The 19,106-nt window shown below is 43.6% G+C and overlaps 1 protein-coding gene across 1 annotated transcript in view; it reads right to left on the minus strand.

Moving 5' to 3' along the window:
* slc4a3 (solute carrier family 4 member 3) overlaps window positions 1-18,740 on the minus strand; it is a gene marked incomplete at both ends in the record, with an annotated part of 100,241 nt that extends 81,501 nt beyond the window's left edge. The window contains 4 exons of the mRNA XM_080752849.1: window positions 83-264; window positions 1,470-1,729; window positions 2,405-2,585; window positions 18,687-18,740. Coding sequence (XP_080608975.1) covers window positions 83-264; window positions 1,470-1,729; window positions 2,405-2,585; window positions 18,687-18,740 — 677 coding nt within the window. The remainder of the gene's footprint in view (window positions 1-82; window positions 265-1,469; window positions 1,730-2,404; window positions 2,586-18,686) is intronic.
* Window positions 18,741-19,106: the final 366 nt, after the last annotated feature.

Raw genomic sequence — 19,106 nt, forward strand, 5'->3', positions numbered from 1 at the left:
TCTACATCTATTTTTCTATAGTTAAAGCATTCAATAATTATATGCCTAAATGGGTTGAGATACTTTTATTAGCTTTACCTACCTGTCGCATGGCTCTGCCGCTCCCTCCGCCTCTACGTTTGGCAGCAAATGGACATCATTTCCCACAATCCCATGCGCCTCTCCCCTCATCACTGGGACTGCGGCCTTGTGCTCCTCATTTTCCATGTGGACAGTGGAGAGAGGAAGGGGGTCCCTCAAGTCCTCTTGGCTCCCCAAACTAAACTGAGAGGAAGAGGGAATCCAGGACGAGGAGAAGAAGTTGGTAACATTGGTTATACCTACAGTACAGTGCACTGGCAAAACGCCATTAAATACCAGATAATCTTTCAGTTTTTGACAAAACTAAAATGCACAACTACTACAAATAAATGACATATCCATATTATACTCATACAATACACTATTTGCATAGTGCTGATAAAAACAGAATTATTAATCAATCAATCACTCACAAAACATTGTGAGTATTTTTTCTTGAGGTACAGACCTTGAAGTTGGGTTCCATGAATAAAACGTTAGTGCTCTCACATAGATCTAGTGACCCAGAGCCCTTCCATACAGGACACACAAGTCATACTATACATTAATATAGGTAGATCGAATTTCTATCTAAACGGTTTGATTCCACAGGGAACAGTTCAACATGTAGCTTGGTTTCCCTTTTTCCGTTTAGCTTTCTCTGCCTCTCGGTCTCTATCATGACAGAAACAGAAGGGCACGCGTGTGTGTGTGTGTGTGTGTGTGTGTGTGTGTGTGTGTGTGTGTGTGTGTGTGTGTGTGTGTGTGTGTGTGTGTGTGTGTGTGTGTGTGTGCCTGTGCGACGTGCACACTCGGACGCACGCACATGCAGGTTAACCTAGAGCTAAGCAGATCTTCATCACTGTCAGCTTTTTTGTGTTCTTCGTTTTTTATCAATGGTGTCACCTTGCATACAGTTATAGGTCATCTGAAGCAGTTCCAAGCACACAGCCCACCCACAGGCTCCCTGTCACATACACACACACACACATACAGTAAACACCAGAGACCGGTATTTTCTGCATGGAGTGCTGACAGCACCTTCGTTCGCAGCGCTGTGCAGTGCAACCCAATCACCTGCAGCGTCTGCAGAAAAAAAACCTCCTCGCATTACCCATGTACTAAAATAATGCGCCAGAACTGAATGGAGAAATTCTGGGAGTACGTGGGTGAATGAGTTATGCCGACAAACAAAGAAAACAGAAAGAGAGACAAAAGCACGCAGTTAATTGTGAGTTTAACTCCAAGCGTACCAAATGGAACCAAATGCACCTGCAATGCTGTGTTCACGCCAGCGACAAAAAAAATCTACAGGCGACAAGTCAGCGACCAGCGACATGAAGCTACAAACAAATGCTGTGACGCGCTCTGTAAGACAAAAGAAAGTAAACATCTCAGTCTCATGTTACCTGATGTGGCGAGTGGTCAAGCGGTTCCGTGGGCGTGGCCGCCACGCCCCGCCCATCCGTCTCTGACTCCGCCTCCTCCTCCTCCTCGTCTACCTCGTGGATGGTGGGTGTGACCTCGGAGGGAGGCACCGAGGTCTTCTTTTTCTTGCGCTTCTTCTTGCGCCGCCGGTCCAGGCCGTGCGCACGCTTGCGCAGCCGCTGCGGCGCGGGCAGGTGGGTGGACAGGGGGTGGTGTGTGTGATGAGACGTATGTCTGTGATCTGGTGGGGGATTAGTGTTCATTAGTACAGGGGTTCCCAAACTTTTTTGTCTCAGGGCACCCCATAAATATTTTTTTTAATCTGAGGCACCCCTACATTATAATTTTCACTCCCATCACCTAATTATTTATAGCATATCGTCGTTGTCGGGTGGAAACCGTTCGTTTTGTATCTATCATCTTTAAAATGTACTAAACTAGTGAACCTCGCATCACGAGGCGTTTTGTAATAATATTCAAAATCTACAAAGTAACTAAACCTATCAAATAATTGTAGCGAAGTAAATGTATAATATTTGGATCCGAGATGTAGTGGAGTAGATGGAAAAGTATTGGAAATTGGAAAATACTCGATATAAGTAAAGTACAAATACCTCAAAATTGTGCAGTACTTGAGTAAATGTACTTAGTTTCTGTACACCACTGCCTCTAGGTTCCCTTTTGTTAATGATGATATCCTTTGCAAAGTACTGTGTTCTATCCGCCTGTCTTTCAATGTTATGATATACATAAAGTGGTTCCAGTGAAAATAAGCCGAAAAGCTTACAAAGATCTCCTTTTATTTGACCTTGTACCAGTGATTTGTGCTGTCATGAAACTGTACATTTCTCTATGCAAACTTCTAATACATTCTTCAATCAATCTTCAATCGTGGTGAAACGGAGGCGGGGCTTACACTCAAAGTCCCTCTCGCTGTAGTGGCGGCCCATCCTCTCTCCGCTGGGGGCGGACTCACTGATGATGTCTGCGAAGCGCTCCACGGACAGAGCTTTCTCCCAGCTCTCGTCTTCCTCTTCATCGCCTTCCTCGGGCTGTCCTCCCACCGACGCCTCCTGGTGGTCTTCCTCCGCCTTCACCTGCTTGTGGAGAGGAAAGGTACAGAGCACTCGGATGAATGGGATTTTACGGTCAAAAAGTAGGCAGGCCATAACTCATTGAAGACATTAATTGCGACCGTCAGGTCGCAAGTTACTATGAAAACTTCCGTCCGTCCGTCCGTCCGTCCGTCCGTCCGTCCGTCCGTCCGTCCGTCCGTCCGTCCGTCACGTCACGTCACGTCGTTGGCTGGACCAGAGGCAAGCCAGTGCAACAGACTGGCTCTGCTGTGCGGAGAGGACGAACGGGGAGCCAGCCAGGGAAAGGGGGGAGACACACGACCCAGCGGCTCACAGGGAGTCGCTGAAGTTGAAGTAGATGACGTTTATTGACACAGACACCTGTCAGTCATTCTGACCTCGTGAATTATACATTTTCTTGATATTCGTCATCACGCAAGACGTTTCTGTGTAGGGGCTGGTCTTAGGGCTCTAATTGTTTCATTATAATACACAAATACTTATGTTACATAATAATACATAATAGTTTTTTGAGTTTGGACGTCGTCACCGGAGCGCCCGACGTTGACGTCGGCAGTGGAGCACCTTTCATTGATTAAAACGGGAGCGTTCCCAGCGTTGACGTTGACGCGACGCTCGACATTACAGTATTGATACTTTTAAATGCTAGATGTCCACCAGAGATCATCCTTATCCTTATCCTGTACTCTAAGTGGGGGGAGGGGGGGGGGGGGGGCTGTCATTTAGCAGGCCAGCCTACAGCAACAAATCAATAGGACAAAGTGCTAAGCAGAGGGTAAAGCGTGAGACTCTCCTACACTGCTAGACAGCCTCTGGAGATGAGGACAGTGGGAGGGATGACCCAGACGAATGCATTCCCTGATAGGTCAGAACATCAGGACAAGCCCCTCTCTTAGCCTGTGATTGGTGCTGAGACAGTAGCAGTGCTCTGGGTGCTCGGGGCTTACTACTCTGTGGTTTTAAATTACCGATCTTTTTCTTCAGGCGTCCATTATTTCGTGTAATTACCAGTGGGACGTAGGGACAGGATGCGATTAATGGCCTGAGATACCTGTGTGTACAAAGGACTGGGCAGAAGATGGCAGACTTTAACATTTATTTGCGGTAAAAGCTGTGTTTCCCACGGAGGGCATGGGCTGAATCCTGCTCAATCCTGCAAAAAAAAAAAAAAACAACAACACTCTCTACAGGGGACGTTTCTCCCAGTCCGAGCGTGGCAGAGTCACTGGAACTCGTCGACGTCTTGCGAGCAAAATGATTAGTCATTACCATCATAATAAAAAAAGATTAAAGTATTCCTCTAAGGCGAAAAAGGTCTTTCCATAGTATTTAGGCCTGAACGCAAATCTGTCACCTTAGATTTGAACCACTTTAATCATTATGTTATGCTTTAACTATTAAAAAAATAGCAGATATACAAGCTCACAGCGCTTGTAGATCAGCTGTTTTTTAAAAATCGTGAACATTTGTGTGAAGTCTTTGAATATTTTTGACCCGATTCCGTAAATGTCTTCTAAATCCTTCTTCTAAATCAGTGGTTCACAAACTTTATCAAGTCAAGGACCCCCAAAATTACATGTATTTGGCCGTGGACCCCCATCTCCAAATATGTTGTTCCAGGGACCCCCCAGAAGCAAATATTTGAGTTACAAATGTTCCAGGGGTTCCAGGGGATCCCCAGCTAAATAATAGTTAGGAACCAAATGGACCCTTATTGGGTATGTAACTCTGAGAGTGTACAAAAATGGAACCAAATGGACCCTGATGGGTCCATTTGCTTCCATTCTCTCAGAGATAAATTAACATTGCAACCCTAATGCATGTCAAACTGGAGGTCCTGAATGGTTGGGAATCACGGCTAGAGCCGTAAAAATCTTCTGTTATGGGGGTCCCTGGCATATCTTTTCAAATGGGTGTCCGCAAGTGTCAATTTGGGGGTCCTTGACATGAAAGACTTTGAGAACCACTGGTCTATAGTCATAATTGGTCATACTTTATTTATGTTTTTATGCCAGTGCATGGGGAAATTGTCTCTCTGCCTTTGATCTTTGACCTAACCTAACTATTGGGAGCACAGGGCAGCCACCAAGGGCTGCTCAGCATCACAAGGCATCTGTGAGCCGCTGTGAGCTTGTAGATGTGAGATTAGTAGCCTTACAACTAACTAGCCTTTGCATATGGACTGTTATGGTTGCCTGTGCAACTTTCACTGCCACATGAATATTTCATTTTTAATGGAATGCTGAGCCAGGGAGAGGCAATGAAATATTTAGCAGCTTTGTGTGTGTGTGTGTGTGTGTGTGTGTGTGTGTGTGTGTGTGTGTGTGTGTGTGTGTGTGTGTGTGTGTGTGTGTGTGTGTGTGTGTGCACGTGCATGTGCGCGTGCGGCCTGTGGCTAGGCAGAACATTGTACTATGCTTCATGATATGAATGACACAGATAAAAAACTGGAAAAAAAAATGGGAATATGTGTTATGGTCATTGGTCAATAATAAAACATTGACAGAGTTTGTGTGAACCTGCTCATTTGTAAATTGTTAAACCAAATTACATCAATATCTTGACTAGTACAACTGTTATCGAATAGAAATACAATGTTTATTTGCCATTATGCTGTTTTATTTTGAATGTATTGCATGGGAACTGGACTTTTAATGGACATTTTTCTAAGCAAAATGCTGTATTCGGGGAATGGGGGTACTCGGCTTCAGAAATCAGTATTAGGGGGGTACTGCAGCCAAAACAGTTTGAGAACCACTGGATTACTCTGATTCTGACTCCACTTTGTGCTATTGCTTACCAACTACACTTGCATGTGCTCTATTGTGTTACCCATATGGCTTACATTGTGTGTTGTTGACATCATTGTGTCTGTTTTTCATTCAAACCTGTGTGGACAGTCGAGTTCCTCGAATTCGACCTGTGCTTCTGAGCAAAGGTCAAACGTCTACCGTGAGTTAATCAGACTGACATCCCACCCGAGGCTACGCTAGAGAAGGAACGCTAGAGAGTCACAGAAGCCGCGTGTGAGACCATATGGGCGCCAAATATCTGCACGGCACGCACACACGCACAGGCACACGTGCACGCACACACACAGACACACAGCCCCAATCGTGCTGGCCATCAGCTGTGCTCTATAGCAGGGGTCTCCAACGTTTTCAGGCCAAGGACCCCTTAGTTGAGAGAAAGGTGAAGCAAGGACCCCCACACCCTTTTCACAGATTCCATATAGTTTCATCGTTAGACAGCACAATCATCAGTGTATTTTGGATTCGTGTCAATTTGTGTTTTCAGATATTTAACCACTTGAACTGTCAATACTTATAATAAACATGACCTTTCACACTGTAGGCTACTCAGTCTGCTCTTTTTCCCCTCTACACCAAAGCTCTTTGCCAAAAATAGACGATCTACAAGCTCACAGCGCCTCGCAGCGCGAGGCGTTGTGAGCTTGTAGATCTGCTATTTTTGGCTAAAGTTCTCAGAATATGGTCGCTAGGGTTCAAGTGGTTAATATAAAAAAGGAGAAAAAAGTTTCTATCACTCAAAGATTTGGAGGAGGACCCCCTGTAGTAACTCTGGGGACCCCCTAGGGGCCCCGGACCGCCTGTTGAAGACCCCTGCTCTATAGATGGCAGGCCCAGATAAAACACATTGACTGCCAGGTAGATAACTATTAATTTACGGAATGTCTGTCCAAATGCTGACATCACTGATACTAAACAGTGTCGCCACCGATACTAAACAGTGTCGCTGCCATGGTAATAGCTGCATGCTGAAACAATGCCCGACATCCCTGACTGACATGACGGAAGACCATATATGGGCATAAACGGGTGAGTCGGGTGAACAGTCGGCATGCTGACATCACTGATATTAAACAGTGTCGCTACCGCTACTGAAACAATGCCCAAATAATGTCTGTCTGACATGATGAAACAAGTGACCAAATTTGGAGAGGACTGACATCACTGACTGACATCACTTGCAGTGCCCAAATTTGGAGATGACATCACAGACTGGCCTGGACACGGTACACCACATAAGGGCATAAAAGAGAGCCATACAGAGAGAGAGATAGGAGATCTCCATAATGCATGGGCATGAAAGGGACACAGACAGACAGATGGATACAACGGGTATTGCACAACTGGACGTCAATGCCCAACGGCAGAATAAACGCTGTTGAACTGATTATCAGTCCATGGTGATGAAGAGTTGTATTCTGAAGGACTGATTAATCAGTCCTTTGGCAGAAAAAATGTTTTAAATGATGGTCACGTGAAAAAAATACAAAACATAAAAAAATAAGATAATAATAATATAAAATAAATCTATAAAAGATCTGGAAACAGCAAAGCAATAATAAATATGTAATTCAAAGATGCAGTTTTTTCACCTGTCCACCCAGCTTCCCATGAGGTAGTCTCACGTAGCCAGACAACTATTCCACAATCTCTGAATGCTATATAGAGTCTGGAACAGCAGCTCCCAAACGGCGAGTAATGGAAACGGGCATTACCGTTCAAGAAAATATATTTTAAAATGTCATTTCTGCTAAGCAGCAAGCTAAACATGCTTATATGATTTTTATTTATATAATGATAAATGTGTGCGATGTGAGACTGAAACAGAAGTGACGAGGGGGCTTCACTTCCGCTTAATCTCGCACTCATCATTTCTTCCCCGGTTTGCCAGACTGTATGCCGGGAGCATTTGACCAAATCGCGGAGGCAACAGTCTGGCCATGCGAGACTATCCATGAGGTACATTAGGCCTCCTTCCGGTGACATGAGAGAGCCCGGATTATTATTATACATAGATCAGCTTGTTTTTCGAATAGCCAAACTAGCTGATCTACGACCTTGTGGGTTTCCCGCAACCCCAGCTTGAGAACTAGTGACCAGGGGCGTCAATTCGGTATGGCAGGGGTATGCAGCTGCCATACCCTGGGTCCAGACTCCAGGGGGAAAAATAAAAGTTACTTTTAAATATAAATCCATGAATGTCTCTTTGTCTATCTGTGCTGGTTATTATGTTGTTAAATTACAGTAAAATAACTACAAATGCAAAATGTAACAAAATGGTCACTTTAACAAGGTATTATAATTGTATTCTCCCCATCTTGACAAAATGGTATATTCCCAGGTTCCACAGGTCAGCTGCACAGGTGCAATTCATTATTGTTAATTGTGGCACGTTTACTAAAATGCCAAGTTTAGCTGCACTTGAACAACTGAGAAAAAATAAAATGTACTTCTTAACCCATTTAGTGCTCCAGACATGAAAGGGTTAAAAGTCCAAGCTGCCGGCCGCCTGCTCCGTCAGCGGCCAGTCTCTTATTTTGAAGGCCGGAAGTAGATCGAGCTAACTGAACAAATTCCTACTTGACGGAGATTCACCCGGAAGTACTTGTGGTCCAAATGTAAACAGGGGTGGAAGATGGATCCCTTTATACTTTTGCTATTTTAGCGAGAATCCAATGCCATCCTTGGCATCAAAAGTGTTTTTTGGCTTCCATGTTATGGGCACACTGTTGTGTGCACGTGGATGCGCGATGATGATGAATCGGCGAGTCCACCCGTGCCAGCACTTTCCAACGGACGGTACGTAGCCCTTGCCAGCTTTACTGTATATACAGTAAATATCGCACGTATACGCGGGATCGGCACTCTAGATACCTTTTAATATTTCGTGAGTATAAGTTATGTATCATGCCTGTTGCTAAGGTATGGCAACATGACTGGTGTCTTGCACGCACGCCATGACACCAGTCATGTTGCCATACCTTAGCTTTTTCTGAACTGACGCCACTGCTAGTGACCTAGTGCAGTAAAAAGAAGAGTGGAAAGTTAACGTGGCAAGCAGATCCAAGCCCACTAACAGCAGCAGACCCCTTTCAGTGCTATGATCCTTCCACCTGCATGCAGCGGGTGACAATATCCCCGTCACATGACACGTGATGACTCATTCACTTCACATTATGAGAGCTCTCTCTCTCCCTGACAACCAACAATTAATGATCTCCTCTTGACACCTGCGTGCATATCAGGCTGATGGCTTTCACCGCAGCAGAAGTAATAAAGCATATCGTAGGATATGAGAATTTTCCACACAGCCTGTGTATGACTCACTCATCCCTGCACTTAAAAAAAAACATTTGAGGGAGCGAGCGTTTTTGCTGTGTGGCGCTATGGAGCACAGTCGTGCAGGTATTTCAACACACACGCTGTACAATCTCCCTGCTACTGTGAGAGAGAATTATCCTAGGAGGAACGTGAGGATTAATAGTCCAATCTCATTTTAATCATGTTCTTTTCCCTGGTTCATTTTAGAAAATACATTACAGTGACACTTATTTTTAGAAAATACATTACAGTGACACTTAATACCCTTATAGTGCCGATCCCGAACCAGTTCGGCTTTTTTCTCGGCAAGAGACACTTTTTTTTGCTATTTTACTTACCCTGAGCTGCTTGTAAAGACGTTGGTGGTGCTGGCTCGTTCTACGCTTTCCAAAGAGCAGTCCTACGTGCTCCGACGATTTATTCCATTGAAAATGGCCAGATGCCAAATTTACAGCCCCCCAATTTTCACTGAATCTATGCTGTCGGCGGCGAGACGCTTCCCGGGGTGCCGATCCCGAATTAATTCGTCTTTTTATATAAAATTAATTAAACACTCGGAGGCCTTTCTGAAGCCTGAGGCAAAATTTTCTAACAGTCCGTCTCCCGTGATTTGTTTACATCGGCCCGCGAGAGCGTCGCGCCGCCGAATCGCGTTCTCACATCTTTGAAGCTCATTTTCTCTGAACTATGCTTTTATGGAAGTGGACAAGGTTTATTTACGGCTAAATCGCCGAGAATTGGGCTTCTAACATAAGTGATAGGCTATAGCTAACTTCAAGCTAACTTCATCCGGGTCATTTTCATGACACGCACGTCACTGCCACGCAGGGCCTTCAATGTTAAAGCGCAGGTCTATAGGAGTGGCTCTGGCAAGGCGCTTAGACTTTGGCGCCCTCAAATGGCCGTGGCACTGTATGAGTTAAAGGGATATTCCACTTTCAAAAAAACTTTTGGTCATTTTATCATCTAATCAGGCTTTTGGGAACACCCAGGACAATTTTTGAATTTCTTCATTCAGTATTTAGATATTTGATATCAATTTCCTCACATTTTCCCACTTCCAGGACCTTCCTATACAAACCCATTATAACTTCAAACTCCATTTTAACCATGATAGATTCAACGAAAACAGCTTTCCTTTTTTCTGGTGACTCCTGACACCGTGTTTTTTTTATAACTTTTTTCATTTATTTTTTATAATCTTTTATTGTATTTAATAATTTTCATTTCCCCAAACAATTTATATAAATCAATGAAAAATGTTATAGAAAAAACACGGCCTGCTCACGTATTTGGAGGGTGTCAGGAGGCACCAGAAAAAAGGAAAGTTGTTTTCATTGAATCTATCATGGAGTTTGAAGTTATAATGGGTTTGTATGGGTTTGTCCTGTAAGGGGGAAAATGGTGTAAAATTAGAGGTGGGCAACGATTAATTTTTTTTAATCGCGATTAATCGCACTCAATCCTGGAGTTAATCGCGATTAATCGCGATTAAAATGGCTCATTTTAAGTCTGCCGAAGGCCTTCAAAATTAGTGGCATCCCTGAAAATCGCGGGCCCCCCTGCAAGGATGGGGGCAGGAGCCCTTTTGCAAATGATAATGGAGTTCTATCCGTCTGTCATTCAATGTTATATGAGATACATAAAGGTTTCCTGTGTAAATAAGGCGAAAAGCTTACTAGGATCTCCTTTGAGTTGATCTTGTACCAGTGAACTGTACTGTCATGAAACTACAATCAATCAATCAGTCAATCAATCAATCAATCAATCTCTCTGGAAGAAGTTGCACATAGGTAGCTGCACTAAGGCGCTCCAACAAGACCACTCTGACAAGCTAAATGCTGGGTGCAGTAAATGTATTTGTCTGCAAACAGCCCAATGAGCCCATATTAACAGCTGCATGTTTATTTTATTTGTAGCCTATTTATTTAATTAAAAAAAAGAAAAAGAAATGTTGGTGAACAAAATATTTTTGACAGTGTACTCTGTCTCGTTTTTGCAAAATCTCAAATTAACAACTAAGAACCAGCAGCAGCAGCTGCAGGCAGCACCAACAACAAACAAACTGGACCTAAAAAAACAACCAAACAAAATCAGAAACAAAATCACAACTGTAGTCGCTGACTGCAGCGAGTCAGACAGGCAGCCGCAGCAAGTGATGATGAGAGAGATCAGATTACACAACAAACACCAGCACGCAACAACGTGGCTGAAACGCACAACACAACAAGTTAAACAACACACAGTGCAAGTTGAATCTTTATTTACCTGATTGCTGCTGCCTGCAGTTCATTTTTTCATATCCAGATAGATAAACGCGCTTCATTACGTGTCAAACGCTAAGTCGCTAAAACCGAAACAAACACACTGTCACGTCACAGCTGTGAGCCTGCATTCTGAAAGAGGGGCGGGTTCCCAAAGAGTGTACAAGTAAAAAGCACAGTGCTGTGAAACAGTGACAGCCAATCAGAAGACGTCTCTGATTCAGAGATGTTTAAGTCAGGTAAGATGGCAGCAGACTGCCTGCGCTGTCCTGTGTGTGATGTCATTGAGCATGCAGCTCCCAGACCCAACTTTGATCCGCGATTAACGACGATATTTTTTTTTACCGCCGACAAGAGTCTCCCGTTAACGCAGCACGATAACGCCGATAACGGCCCACCTTTATGTAAAATGAATATCAAATATCTAAATACTGAATGAAGAAATTAAAAAATTGTCCTGGGTATTCCCAAAAGCCTGATTAGATGATAAAATGACCAAAAGTTATTTTGAAAGTGGAATATCCCTTTAATGTTGTGTAACTTCAAGCCAATGCTATTACTGGGGAGAAATACACTATGCTTATAACCGTAGTTTTGGATTTCCAGAGAGTGTCACGCTCATTGCATTTGATTTGAAGCGGAAACACGCAACACATTTCTATGGGTTTCCGGTTCAAATGTGCTGCCAAGCCAATCAAACGACGCTGTGTAAACTGAACTGCAACATGAAACAGGTACAGTATGCCACCTTCTGGAAACCTGGGACTACAGTTACAGTTTGGACAGAGCCCATAACTGTAGGCAGAACAACAACATTACAGCTGCAACCCTGCAAAAACCCAACCCAATGTCACGACAAGAAAGCAGAGTAAGCCTTTTTCTTCTCCTGTTTTTTTTTTATAGTACAGAAACCGTTTTGAAGGTCAGCTGCAGCGGCCTGGGGATTAGAGCAATAGGCTTTGACTGGAATGATGCTTGGAAGTAGTAATAGTAGGATGGGTACGTAGCATTATGTAGGCCTATTTATTATTGATAAAGTTGTTTCTGTGTGTCTCTGCAACATACTACAGTATATACAAAGGAAAGTACAAAGGAAATAGTCAAATGAGCTTGTAGATGGGCTATTGGTGTCGACCGGGGGGAAACAAAGTTGTCCAAGTACAGCCAACTGCACGTCCAGTTTGCTAAAGTCTAGAGCAGGGGTTTTCAAAGTGGGTGACGGGGCACCCTGGGGTGCCGTGACGGCAGTCCAGGGGTCCCGCGAGATCATTTGATAATATTTGGAATTTATTGGACACTTGAAAAAATATTTAGTATCATTTTAAACTTGAAGTACAAAGTTATTTTCAGTCAGTTCTAACCAAAATGGCTATTATCTCAATGTTTTCCTCGCAACATAATCACTAAAATATCTTCACTGCCGGGCAGAAACCTCGTATCTCCAAGTCCTACGTCTTTTGGTAAAGCAAAGCCCTGCTTCATCATACAAGACTGTCGCACAAAACTAGTGAAAACAGCCAATCCACAAGCACACAACGCCTCGCGAGGTGTGCTTGTAGTACAAAACTAACGGTTTTAGACATACAAGGTTTCCACACGACAACGACAATATGCTATAAATATAAGGTGCTGGGAGTGAAAATTATAATGTAGGGGTGCCTCGGATTAAAAAAATATTCATGGGAGCCCTGAGACAAAAAAGTTTGGGAACCCAGGCTGGTCTAGAGCAGTGGTTCTCAACCTTTTTACGCCACGTACCACCTCAGATAATATGTGTCTCTCCAAGTACCACCAATAATAACTGATGTTAAAATACACAGGAGGCCAATTTATTCCTTAAATTCATGGAGATTTTTCAGTTTTTGTTTATAAGCCAATAATTTGATGACCACTACATTTGTGAATTTCCTGTGCAAACTGATGATATATCTAATGTGATTAATCCGTTCTCAAATCCTCTATTAACAGCTAGATGTGCCCTCATGCGCGTTTCAGCACGACTGGAGAGCCTATTTCAACCAATTGCTTGGTCAGAATAACTACCTGTAGTATAATATAAATATTTCACTCCACTTATGTTTTTTTTTTCTTTTTTGGGGGGAAACTCCTCTGAGTACCACCAGAGGGGGGCCCAAGTACCCCCAGTGGAACACGTACTGTACCACAGGTCGAGAACCACTCGTCTAGAGGTTTAAGTAAGTGAATATTCTATCCAAGGTAAACCACTTAAAACTATTATCCCACCCACTCTCCAGTAGGGGAGACTGTTTTTTGCAGGTCTTTCAGTCCAAGTGTATCAAAAAAGCAACAGGGTTAAGGCAGCGGAAGCTTGTGATTGGCTGCGCGGAGGTGACGAATCGGGGGGGACGGAGATACACCTAAACCTAACCTCTACCCTAACCCTAACCTCAGTAATTAATTTATATTAATTTATTAGTGAATACATTTTCTTCATTGACTTGAATGGGAACATGCAAAAAAATAATAATAATAATGCTACGTTTTTATATTGTTATACTAAATGTACGTTGTGTGTATAAATGTGTACATTGGGATAGAAGTTGTACTACTGCAGAGCATCTTACTGATTCTGATTGTATCTTTTTATACAGTAGGCCTCATCTTAGCATTTCAGTCAATTCATTAAATGTATTTCATTCTCAGGATTGTCAAGGCAATATTTCAGTCAAATTCTTGATTGGCCCTGGTTGATTCATTAGGAAGTGTCAGTGTTCAGAGAATAATGGACTATATTGGAATGACATGTACTGTAGTAGTATCATTTCTATTTACAATATGAAATGTATGGACAGTTGGACACGTCATCTCACCTAGAAAATAAGCAAATATGCAATCCAGTAAGGGGTGTGTGTGTGTGTGTGTGTGTGTGTGTGTGTGTGTGTGTGTGTGTGTGTGTGTGTGTGTGTGTGTGTGTGTGTGTGTGTGTGTGTGTGTGTGCGCGCGCATGTGCGTGTGTACTGTAAGAGACATCAATGCTTTATCTATATTTACAGACGGCGTCTATGCTTTTCAAGCTCAGCTTTCAGCTCAGCTGGCAGCATCCTCCCTACTAAAGCCCCTATCATAGTAGGCACCGCGGTGATAAGCTATCCACCGCGGTGTAGTCTTTTTAAGTCAGAAAACTACAACATTACGTCATTACTCGCGGTGAAGAGCTATCCACCGCGAACCCCGACACATCTCTCTGTTTTTTATTATCAGACAGATCGGCCCATCACCCCGTTCACTGATTGGTCGATCTAGACCAGTCAGTCACAGTGAAAGGACTTCACCATGACTGACTATGATGGCCTTCACTTGTTTTCTCACTTTAGGTGGATAGCTTATCACCAACAATTTCGCGGTGAATAGCGCTTCACCCTGGACTCTGATAGAGGCTTAACAATCCCACACAGCTGCTTTGAATGCCTCTCATGAGTGAGACTTCAGTGGGACAGTTTTCAAAAAAACCTGTGGCGTTAAGCTGACACACTGGCGGTGAGGGATAAAAACAGCATATTGTTTGTGAAATTCAGCTTTTCAGGAATTAAGCAACATTTTCTAATTTTCCGGTTGGGACTCGAAGTCAGTGGTCCCCCCCTTCTTATACAGCAGGGGTTTTCAAACGTTTTTTTGACTCAGGTCACCCCTGTAAATAACTTTTTCATCCACGGCACCCCTGAGTTACATTGTTAATTTTTAGAATCTTACATCATATTGGAGAAATATCCGTTTCCATCAGAACTGAAATATAACGTCATACTTGACCTTAAACCACTTGAACCCCAGCATGCCTATTCTGGGGGGAAGGTTCACCAAAAATAGCCGATCTACAAGCTCGTAGATCTGCTATTTTTGGTGAAGAGAGTTGTCGTAGATAGAAAAAGAACTGATATTGATGTAGTGATAGTGATGAATTCCAAATATTATCAAATTATCTCACGGCACCCCTGGACTGGCATCATGGCACCCCAGGGTTCCCCGTCACCCACTTTGAAAACCCCTGTTATACAGTATCTGACAAAAGCTGAGACCCCCACACGTGTGAGCATGATCACTCACAGACACCAACACCATGTGAGAGTGCGCACAATGAAACATTGCCAAATACTTGTTGCAAGTGGGAGCATCACACTGGCGTGTAGATTTTATTCTTGTTCACATGTTTAACCCATGTTGGACTGCCTCCAAAATAGGTATCTGTGATAATACTTAGTACAACGGACCTGCAACGAGCATACTTAGTACATTCTTTTCCACTATACACAAAATCTCTTTGACAAAAATAGACTATTTTTGGTGAATATTCACCCCAGAATATGGATGCTGGGTTTCAAGTGGTTAATAATATAAGTGCAATTGTATTTGTTAATCAATCGTGACATGACATTTTCACATTATCCCATCCTTATGCAATATCATACAACATAGCCAAATTGGTACATACTGTATATAGTAGGGATGCGGAGATATACCGATACGGATCGTAATCGCGATCCAAACGTGCGCGACACGAGTGAATCGGTTCATTCAGGGTGGATCGGTACAATTGACGGCTGGAATCGTGATTGTATCGTATCGTGGGTGTCTGGATCGGTACATTCCACGGTTGGATCGGTTTTTGCATAGTATTTCATTCTATACTGTGTTTCCGAGGCGCATTAAATACCCCATCAGCCCTCCCCCAAAAAGCACTTGTAGCGACTCTACATACATGCGTCTTTTACAGCAGCACTGAGCTGTAGCGCAGTGAACACCCGACCAATGCGGACAGACAGCACTCGTGAGTCGTGAGCCCACTGGTTAAACATGCAAGATTAGTACCACGTTTAGCTTTATAACATCCCTGTCCAATGTTCGCTGATGTGATCCGTTGTTGTGTCACTGGACAGGAGCACGCTGCGTGATATTATGATCCACATTCCACACCCGTTTGTTCTTCTTGTCGAGTCTGCGACGGAATTGATTTAAACAAAGCAGAAGCTTCCACGCTTTAACTACACACACGTATGAACTACAACAACGATACTGGGCGTGCAACTAGCGATTTAAAGTATTTGACACTGATTCACACCTTGTTACTGTAGCTGCAGGCTGGCTGCTGCTGTTCCCTCTGCAAAGAGAGGCTCAGGCTGGAGCCTGATTTATACTTGGCAGCTCGACGGTGTCGCGCACGCACCTAAATAGCAGACCTACAAGCTCACAACGCAACGCGTTGTGACTCAAATATCTACGTTTTAAAACATTTTGACTAGAAATGGCAAAATCCTAGATTATATTCATACAATATAATAATAATACAGGTCAAGGATCCTTAACTGAGAAGAGAGAGATCAAGCAGGGACCCCCACTGTAGGCTACTGTAGGCTATTATATAAAACTGTTGCAGATTAAAACTTGTCAGAGACTTGTTAGACAGCACACTATATCATCAGTGACATTAATACATTACTATGTTGTGTTTATTTGTTCACACATTATCTTTTCTATTAATATGATGGATTTATGTTATTCATTATAATCCATTAATTATTATCTCTTAAACCCCCACTAAGTGTTAATGTATTGGCTAATGTTCCCCTATAGGGTTGCTACTTGCTAGGGTTCAATTGGTTACTGTAACAACTAACTATTAATATTTGGCCGCCTTACATAACTCTGAGGACCCTAGGGGTCCCTGACCACCTGTTGAGGATGTAATGATATATAATAATTATATCATGATATAGTATTAATCAAACAATTCTACCAGCCAGGGAGTGTTCTCCCAGATTTCAATAAGTTGGATTGTTAGACAGAGCCTAGTACCACAGTGAAACAATAAATTGTTTGGAAATTAAATGTAATGCATTTTTAGTAAAACATTTTTTGGGGGGGGGGAATTTACATGGGCTTTAATATAAATCCTTTGCATTGTGTTGAATCGCACCGAATCGTGAATCGTATCGCATCGTAAGGACCAGGGGTGTATCGCAAAGTATCGTGAAACATATCGCATCGTATCGGGGTCAGGGGTGAATCGTGATGTATCGTATCGGCAAGATTTCAATGTATCGCAATTATATCGTATCGCTGGTAGTGTATCGTGATGCGTATCGTATCGCCTCAGTGGTCGAGATTCGCATCCCTAGTATATAGTAGTGGTTGGTTCTCAAAGTAGGGCTTGAAGGGTTTTCAAATGGACCCTTACAGGACTGTAACTCAGTTATGGAGGCCTTTGGGTGGAATTGAAAAGTTTGAGACTAATATACAGTATATGACATACTCTACTTATGTAAGACCGTGTGACTGTGTCGATCCATCTGACACATGTCAACATGCAGAAATGTGTTATTGTTGACAAAGTTGGCATTTAAAGGGTCATGTTCTGCATTTCAAGCTCAGCTTTCAGCTATGCAGAGCTATAGCATTTGTGCTGTACCACGGCCAGACAACTCCAGTTGATGAAACATCAACATACTGCATCTGCTTAAAATTATACACATTTCACACTTCTCTCTTCCTCTCTTTCTCTTCTAAGATCTTTCCTTCTGACAGGTAGCAACAGCAATCGGCCTGTTATAGCGCCACCATGAGACTTTTTTGATTTGATTTTTTGAGTGCCATTTCTTCCTCTGCCTAGTGGGAATGTGTGTCCACACTTTCATCAAAATTGCACACTGTGTTCATGATTTGAGGCATTTTGTGGAGCAATCCTGCAAACTTGAGCAATCCTGCAAACTTTGGAAGCCAATCTTGGCCAATCATAGCCTAGTTCCAGACCCTGAATCGCTAGCCACACCCCTTTGAATTTTTTGTTTTGGCGATTTAGGGGTCTAGAAGTGCTCTCATTGAAGAGGCCTGCCTCGGTTGAAAATCTGTACGGCGAATCAGCGTCGTGAATCAGCGTTGTGAATCAGCGTGGGTGGGTTTCCCAGAACCCATGTGTGTTTCCAAGTACACCAGCGCCGCCGCCGTACCGTACCGCGCATCGCGGTAAAATGCGGTAAATTGCGGTAAAATGCGATCGTATCGATCTCGCTATGAAACACCAGTAGCAGGCATGTTATGTTGTGTTTGATTACTAGTTCGTAGTGCTCCTATTCTGACTGTTTCTTTGGTTAGCAAGTAGCACTAGCAAGCAACAGGCTAGCCACTAGCCAGCCACACATAACAACCATGATAACAACACTATGTCATGTGTTGGTCGGTGAACCAATCGCTGAAGACTGCCTCTTTTTGGCAACGCCCATCCCTGCAATCGCCCTGGGGGGAAGCGACCTCAGACTGAATAATGAAGTGAAACGAAATGTCAATTCAGGCTGAGTGTCAGGCTAGGCCAATCAGGTTGGAATATGGTGAATCGGACAGATTCTGTAGAGATACTGTCTACCGATTTGTGTGATTTTTGGACAAAATCTGTAGGAGTACTAGTAAATCAATCATGGTTTCACTAGAACAGGCCCATGTGAAAAATGTGGGGCAGAGGATCTGAATTGGCCTACAGAGAGTGTGTGTGCACAGTTGGCAGCGACCGGGTCAACGGTGCCGGAGATTAGCTGGTAACAGACGGACGAACATGGGCAAAACATAGTCTCTCTAATGCCTTCGGCCTGGTGGAGACAAAAATCAAAGCCTCCCCAACACTAATGGCATTCGCCTGCCAATAATTCCAATCAACTCCAAACCTCATCAAAGGAACCACGTTAGTTAGGACACATTCTTACCTGATGCAGGTTGATGAACACATCTATGTCAGGGACATGGCCTCCTGTAGCCATGTGGGCTGGGGTACAGCCAGGGGGTTGGGGTACAGCCAGGGGGTTGGGGTACAGCCAGGGGGTTGGGGGATCGGCTCGACACTGGAAGAGGGGCTAGGGGGAGAGAAGGCTAGAGGGAGGATGAGTTCTATCGAGACACAGGGGCCAGACTAAGGATGGATCTGTGGAAAGGATACAGTATATCAGCGTGTGTGCGCGTGGTGGGGGGTGGGTGGGTCGGGGAGGGACCTCAGCTTGGTCAGGGTGGGGTGGGGTATTTGAGGGAGCTACAGATGAGCGTGAACCAGGCGTGGCCTAGCAGCAGTAGAGGGCAGTGCTAGGTGAGATCCTGAGGGAGGTTGAGAAGAGGTGTTTGTGTGTTGGTGG

Source organism: Nannobrachium achirus, assembly GCF_963921795.1.
Source record: "Nannobrachium achirus genome assembly, chromosome: 22".
NCBI lineage: Eukaryota > Metazoa > Chordata > Actinopteri > Myctophiformes > Myctophidae > Nannobrachium > Nannobrachium achirus.